The 7997-nt window shown below is 42.5% G+C and overlaps 1 protein-coding gene across 3 annotated transcripts in view; it reads right to left on the minus strand.

The window, feature by feature from the left end:
- Positions 1-7997, minus strand: part of kirrel2 (kirre like nephrin family adhesion molecule 2) — a 59840-nt gene that overhangs the window by 12477 nt on the left and 39366 nt on the right. For all 3 annotated transcript variants that reach the window (XM_088998295.1, XM_088998294.1, XM_088998293.1), the window contains exons 2-3: positions 6332-6487; positions 4051-4200 (exon numbers count right to left, since the gene is read on the minus strand). In XM_088998295.1, coding sequence (XP_088854421.1) covers positions 4051-4200; positions 6332-6386 — 205 coding nt within the window. In that variant the 5' untranslated portion in view covers positions 6387-6487. The remainder of the gene's footprint in view (positions 1-4050; positions 4201-6331; positions 6488-7997) is intronic.

Consider the following 7997-nt stretch of genomic DNA (forward strand, 5'->3'; position numbering starts at 1 on the left):
TGAATAAATGAAATACAGTAAAGTCTCGTTATATCGATATCGGTTATATCAATAGTACCGCTTACTACGATACTATTTTCATTTCCCTTGCACATTTCTAGTCTTTTTATGTATAATTAGTACCGTTTAGTATGATACCCGGTTATTACGATAATCCGGTTATTACGGTGCTCCTTTTCATCTCCCGCCGGCCATTTTTGTTGTTTATATCGAGATATCCGTCGCGCCATTGGTCAACTTTGTCACGTGTCTTGTTACGTGAGCCGCCATCGGTCGCGCCATTGGTCGACTTGGTCACATGAGCCGCCATCGGTCGCGCTATTGGTCGACTTGGCCGTGTGACTTTGTCACGTGACACGCCATCGGTCGCGCCATTGGTCAACTTGGTCACGTGTCTTGGTTACGTGTCACGCCATCAGTCGCGCCATTGGTCGACTTGGTCAGGTGACTTGGTTACGTGCCCAGCACCCGTGTAGCAGAGCCATTCTCATTTTCAGACGCTAGCTCGTGTGTAGCAGACGAGATTGAAGTGTTTGTGATAAAAGGTAAAGATGGGAAGCAGAAGAAGATTGATGACTTTTTAAAATTGTATACATAATACAGTAAGATGTAAGCGTTGCAGTTTCCCTGTTGTGTTATGTACATGCCCACTGTACTGTATATGAATGCAATCGTTTTTTGCAACAATGTTTCTTGTTTTGTCTGCTGAAGCGTGATGATTTTGAAAATTACTGTACATTCCATACTGTGTATTAAAGGACAACCGATGTCACTTTTTATTCAAATGCAAAACACCAATAAAAATGACATCACGCCAAGACGTCTTGCATTGCTTGTGAATCCAAACAATGGCTTCAGATTCGGATAATATGCTTTCTTGTTACACATCCAGTTATGAATATGTTTCAAATACACTGTAGTTCTGAAGATTAAAGCATACATGTTTACAATCATTAAAGAATTATATGTGCCATTTTGAGGCAACATTGGGGGAACATCTCTCACCCAAAAAAAAAGGGAGCTAATGGACAGCTCCGTTTCTTATATGGCGCTTGGCTGCCCTCTTTTGGCGGCTTTTGTTTAATGCAGTTCGGCGCAGGATCGGATATATCGATAGTCCCGGTTATATCGATATTTTTTCGGACTCCCTTGAATATCGATATAACGAGACTTTACTGTATATTATTATTATTATTATTATTATTATTATTATTAAAGTCAGTCTTGAAAATGGCTTTAACAGTATATCTGCAACCAAATCCATTTCTTCCCCTCCTTTAGCCATTGTGAGTTGACAAAACCACTATTAAATCAACACAGAAATGTATTTCCTTGTGTAGATCGCTTCAGATACAGTGTGCTAGCGCTGGCCAGTATGCTCTTATCAGTAGCGGCTAGCGATACTGTGATTGACTAATGACCTGCCAATCATGTGACTAGCCAATCATGGTTTGCGAAAACTCTTGACGTTTCCAGCGCCTTCCAGGAAGCCTTGCGTTGCCAACTTGAACTCAGATTGGTTAAAGCAACAGTTTCATCAACATTTATTTTTACGCTCCAGGAACTGATTGTAAAGACGCCCGGATGTAATAGATTTCTGGCCTTGGTAACAAATGATGGATGAAATGTGATTGGTTCAATGCTGAAATGCGAAAAACACATCTGGAAGCAGCACAAGGTAAAAGCAATGAAAGGAAGCTGTAAGACAATTTTGAATTATTTAAGAAAAATTTATGGACAAAATATAATTAATCAGTCTGTGATTCAGATATGTTTAGGCCAGCTGAGAAGGCCTTGAAGGCGTTCCACCACTGTCATTGTCAGAGAAAATAACACTTTGCAACCTTTATTTCCTTTTCAGAGGCTCTCAATATTGTTGCAATGGCTCACACTGATGCTGAGCGAGGTTTGGACTGAATTGCTTATTTGGTCATTTATTTGCATGGTTTCTCACACAGCATCATACGACCCTCGTCAGCATTGCGAAAGTTGCCTAACCTGTTTTGCCTAAGCAGGCTATTGTATGAACGATCCAAATTGAACCTCACCCCACCAGACCGGTTTAATGAAGGATTTTGTTGTTTTTTAAGAATCGCTTCTTTTACCCCCTTTCAAACCATCTATGTTCTTTCGCTAAGATTTTAACCTCTTGCTGACGAGGGTCGTTATGCTGATGAGGTGATACCGGGGGGAGTGGGGGTAATAGGCCAGTCGTTAGTCAGGAATGTAGGAACAATCAGTGGGGCCACAGGGAGGGGTCCCCTGCCCCCTCCAACCTGAGAGTAGGGACCTATCATAGCTGTGTCCGGCGCCACCATGTCTGGACATTAGGGATATATAAATGGGGCCGATACGACCAGTCAGACTTTAGTTCGCTGACGAAGCCTCTTGGATAGGAGGCGAAACGTCCGAAACCTTCACTTTTGTACAGATGACGGCTGAAGAAACCTTCTCATCGATGGACCACTCCTGTACGACTGAGAGCTTACACAGACGTGATGATGTGTATGCTTTTATTGAACAGTTCCATCCAGAAAAGGCTATGAGAATCATCAACATGATGAATGATAATGTGATGCCTCAGTTTCATAAGATCTTACAAGTCAGAAAGCAACAGGTGTCAATTAAGAGCCATCAACGACCATCACAAATGTAAATAAAGTGACTTTATTATACAGTGCAGTGTATTTATTTCATTACAATACAATAGCACATTTATTATACATAGAATAAGGTATGTTGTGTGTAGTTTTAAGGCTTATTTAGTTGAAAATTATATTTTATGGAGACCTGGGAACGGATTATTCTCATTTTAATCGTTTCCTATGGGAAAATGTTTTTGGGGATACACACTTTTCGCATTACACACTCTGTCTGGGAACCAATTAAATTCGTAAGCCTAGGTCTGACTGTATGTGGAGGGGGTTAAACATTCTAATGGCTTCCCCAAATTCATAGTGGTCCCCGAAAGGAAACCACAACTACAATGTGGCCCGCGGCAAAACATTTGTTTGTTATTAAACTCAAACAATTGCAGTCAAATACAAAACAATTAATTCATCAAATGAAGTAAAGCTGCATATGTTTGATTAATGAGACTAATCCCAATACATATAAGACAAAACACTTCAGATGTAGGAGGCACCAGCTACAGGTCAAGTACATATGTGTACTTGGACTCACTCGCCTGTATACTTATCAGTCAAATTTGAATAAAAACAAAAACAAATGAGGGTAGATTGAATGGGTAAGGTTTCCCAATTGTCATGTCATGTCCTGAGATTGTTGCCGCTGACACGTTTTTTTTAATAACCGTTGCCAAGCTGAAGTAGATACACAGGGAGTGACATTCCTTCAAATGCCACCAGATGCCAGCAGTGCTTTGCTCATTCCCACAAGACCTATCCCCCCCTGCCCCCCCCCCCCACACACACACACAAAACACCCACCCAGCAGGCAGGCTCACACAATCATTTGCAACCCCCCTCCCCGCCCCCCTCAGTCCTCACCCCTTAATGTCTGCGTGAAGAAGTGGATCACTCACGTCGCGTTAATGTAAAAACTGCCTTGCGGTTGACAAATGTTGTGGCTCACCGTAAAATGTGCTAACTATGCAGACCTTGACTTTCAAGTGACTACTCCAGTCATTTGTGATTCTTGCAATCACATTAGCCAAGACGTCCACAGTCTTGAAAGTGTTTACTTCTTTTTTTACCCTTCCTCCATCTGGCACTCTTGGCTGAGCTTTAACAGAATTATTCCCACAGCATTTCATTTCCATCAAGAACTGAAGAGTGATCACTGAGAGGTTATTGCAGAGTGGTGATAAGAAATCATTTTATTAAGAGTAAATCCTTTAAAGAGGTCGGTGATATTGTGTAAAATGCAATATGGTTTTCATTTGTCCAGCTGCTGGTGTTCTGAATGGGATAATTACGCATTGTGCACAACTTCCCTTTTTTTAATAATGTCCCTCTTTCTACTTATGTGTGTACGTGTGGTGTGTTCAGATTGTTCTGGAACTGCGGCAGTCTGAGCTGTGTATCTTACCTAGTACAGTGAGCTTGGCACGGTGGGAGCGCAGGCCCGCTTGGGTCGCCTGACACTCGTACACGGCATCATCCACCAGCTCTGCCGAATCGATCAGCAAGCTGTGCTCGCCTGATAGCGGGTCGCCCATTAAGGAGTAGCGCTTCCAGCCTGCATGAAGCCAGCGTACACAACAGTCAGCCACAAACCAAACAACAATAAACACATAATGACAGAACGACAGAGCCCATTTGGACAAAGCGCGAAGAAATGTGGAAAAGCTGTTTAAGTCTCAAATGAACGCAGGCAACACCTCGGTAGGATTGAGCCATTGTATGTGTGTGTCTGTGTGTCTGTGTATAGAGCAGCATGAGGTGGGAAATGAAACACATGAGGTGTCTGTCCTTGAAGCACAGACACAATAAAGAAGGTGGAAAGGCCTCTGGAGCTAAGAGGCAATTCGTCCGCCATCAAATGTCAGTGCGAAAAGTTGATCGATTATCTACCTTCCTACAAAAACCTTAAAGAGCTAGACAGCAAATCACATTATGTGTGCACAGCAGTCAGCAACCTTTCACCGTTTAATCTTGTAAAACGGTAAAGGAAGAGAGCTTTGATTTCTAATGGGGCTTGCCATTGATGGGAATAAGAAACTGGTATTCTCGTATACTTCCATGAAGGTCAGGTATATATATATATTTAATCTTTGTTTTTAGAATCCATGAAGAAGGATAAAAAAAGAATAATAAATCAGGAATTTAGAAATTTTTCTCAAATTCTGAAAACCTAAACACCTCACACAAAACCAGAACACATGAATGTTGTCTTTTACTGCAATTGTTTTAAAAGGAAGGAATCTTGCCTGACCACACGTGAACTCACGCAAATAAAGAAGAAAAGAAAGCAATGGATTTACACTGATGTAACGTGAGGTTGGATTGTTGTTGAGATGGCTTTGTCGCCACCTTAAACTTTGTTTGGTAAAAATGTTTTGGCCTCTGGGGAATCCACATTGATATTAAAAATATGTTGATTTTTTTTCTTCTGTTTACTGCCATCTGTTTATTGGTGAGGACATTTTTATTGGCTCCATTCAGTCCACACCTCCAGAACAGTTTCCTTAAACCATACCAGTGGCGGACTGTCAAGGCCTGCAAAGCCTTCTCTGCTGGCCAAAAATATCTGAATCACAAATTGATGTCCACTGTTGTACTGCTTCCAGATGTGTGTCACATTTCAGCCATTATTTGTTATCTGGGTCAGAAATCTACATGGACGCCTTCACAATCAGTTCTGCGGGCCCTAGAGCGTCAAACGTGTCGATCAAACTGTTGCTTTCACGAATCAGATTTCAAGTTGGTAACCCAAGGCCTGCTCGAAGGCACTGGAAACGTCAGCAAACTATGATTGGCTAGTCATACGATTGGCTAGTCGCTAGCCAATCATAGTATCAGCAGCTGCTGGTGGGAGCATACTGGCCAGAGCTAGCACACTTTATCGGTAGCGAGCTGCATGAGCAAATATATTGTGTTGATTTACTCGCAGTTTTGTCAACCCCCAATGGCTGAAGGGGGAGAAGAAATAGATGTGGTTGGCGATTTACTGTTCCAGCCATTTTCAAGATGTTAAGAAAACTCGATCAGTTACTTCCTGGATAATAGTACCCTCTAGTGGACTTGTAGTGAATCACACAAGACTTTTTAGTGTGGATTGATTCAGACGTAGCACTACTTACTTAAGGCCTAGCGATGAAATCCATGGCCCACCACTGCACCATACATAAGAAGATTTTCGGTTGTGAATATTGAACATATTCATCATTTAAAGCTAAATGCATTTAAAAAAATGTTTTGCAAACGTCACATAACCTAAAATATCAACACAGAGCACCACCCACACAATGATTCTCTCTACCTCCACTTAAGAGGATGAAAGATGGCCAATGAGCTAAAAATGCCACAGAGGGTCATAAGTGGGTTACAACAGAGATAAAGAGACTGTCTGAATCACAGGAAAGGAACAGAAGGCATCCTTTCTGTATAACACCTGTTCAGTTCTTTGGAAGAGAACAGCTCATTGTGCAAAAACAAGTACTGAAACACTGACCTGAGTTATACATTTCGAGATGCTCAAATTACTTTCACTTGTAAAGGTTGGAGTGCATTTCACGCGAAAGGTGAATATCAATGAGTCGTGTATGCGCATTTATTTTTCTTGTACGACATTGATTTGTATCTGAGCGTGATTGTAGGACCTTGAATGTCCAGTTTCAGTCATGAAAACATTCTTAGTGAGATCATACCTGGTAGGTCTCTCTCTCCACCCAAAGCCAGTCCGTCTTTGGTCCACTGCACCATCCCCCGGTAGCCCACAATGACACATGGTAGAGTCACGGATTGCCCAGACACCACCACCTGGTCCTGAGGCTGCTGGGAGAAGTAGGCTGCTCGGGTGGCGGCTGCAAAGACAGAAGGAGAAACATGTTGTGAATATGACAAGATTTGACATTTTCAGGGCAAATCATGTACACACTGCACACAATGCCTCACATGGAGTGAATGGCAGCAGGTACGTAGGGTTAGGGGCGCCAAAGTCGCCTTGTAAAGAGTAAAGGTGATGGCTCAATAGACTGCCATTTCAAAGAGACGGTGGATGCTGACTTGTGAGAACAACCTCCTATAAATAAATACACCCCCAAAAAAGGGGAGTCAGCAATGTTTTAGAACTTATTTAAGTTTTTCCCAAGTCCTCGTGTGTGCTGACTCGCACGAAGCCCTTTTTGTGGGGGTTGTGGGGGGATCTGCCACTCTTTCAGTGTACTTTAAGTAAAAATGAATGTTGGGCAATTAAAACAGCACCAAAAGTCCCCAGGGACTCCTTTTGTTTGAGTCGCTTGAAATTCAGCAGAGACACCTGCCGCCGTTGTGCTGCTGTTTAAGTGGCACTACACACTCTCAATGGAACGGTTGGCTGGCCTTCAGACACATCCACGCGCACACCAAAGTACACGCGCAAAGAGAGACAACAGTAATATGGTTTCCAAATGGTTGTGGCACCATGATAAAGATTGAGTATTACAAACTATATACAGCCAAAGGGGAAGATGGCAACACTCCAGAGGTAACTAATCCGTAGGCGGGGAAAGAGACAGTTGGTTGGTTATCTAAGTGGGCTCTCTGTGTGAGTCGGGAGGCTTTAAAAAAAAGAAAAACTCATTCTCCTTCTCTCTTTCATTGTTGCTCAATGGAGAATAGAAGGGAAAGGGTACTGGGGAGGATAAAAAGGCCACTATTCAGGCTGGGCTAAGCCCCCCTCTTACCCTAACTCTTCCTGAACTTGGTTGGACTGCTTAAACAGACAGGGTTACCCCCCCATGGCCCCTCCCAAACGACCACCACCGTCAGAAGTAAAGAAATATGTTGAAAGGAGGGCAACATACGGCAACCAGAGACACGCTATTGTCCTCTTGTCCCTCTCTTTTAATAGGCTTCTTCATTCTCAATCAATCCTGCTAAATGCAAGTTTAATAGCTTTTCAATAGCAACCTCCTCCCACCATCCCTTAAGCAGGGTGGCGGGGATTTTCGCTTGCATTCTCACCCTTTTTTCCATTTCCCCCCTCGTCTTTCTTACGCCATTCTCCTTTTGAGTTTGAAAGGGGCTGCTTGTTGGCGGTGTTTATTCCGCACTCAATTATCCACTTCATCTCAGGGAGGTTCTGTGGCCTGAACCCTGTTCCCTCATACTATTCCCCCATTGCCTTTGCCACCTAGCAACATAATGAAAGCCAAACTCAGTCTCTTTTATTTTTATTTTTTTTAGGTTTTGCATTCCGATGAACAAATGCTTCGAAAGGTATGCAGAAAAATGTAATGAAAGGAAGCTAGACAATTTGGAATTATTTAAGAATATTTCATGGACAAAGTATAATTAACATCAGTCCGTGATTCAGATATTTTGAGGCCAGCA

Source organism: Hippocampus bargibanti, linkage group LG06 (assembly GCF_051943395.1).
Source record: "Hippocampus bargibanti isolate YZ-2025 linkage group LG06, ASM5194339v1, whole genome shotgun sequence".
NCBI lineage: Eukaryota > Metazoa > Chordata > Actinopteri > Syngnathiformes > Syngnathidae > Hippocampus > Hippocampus bargibanti.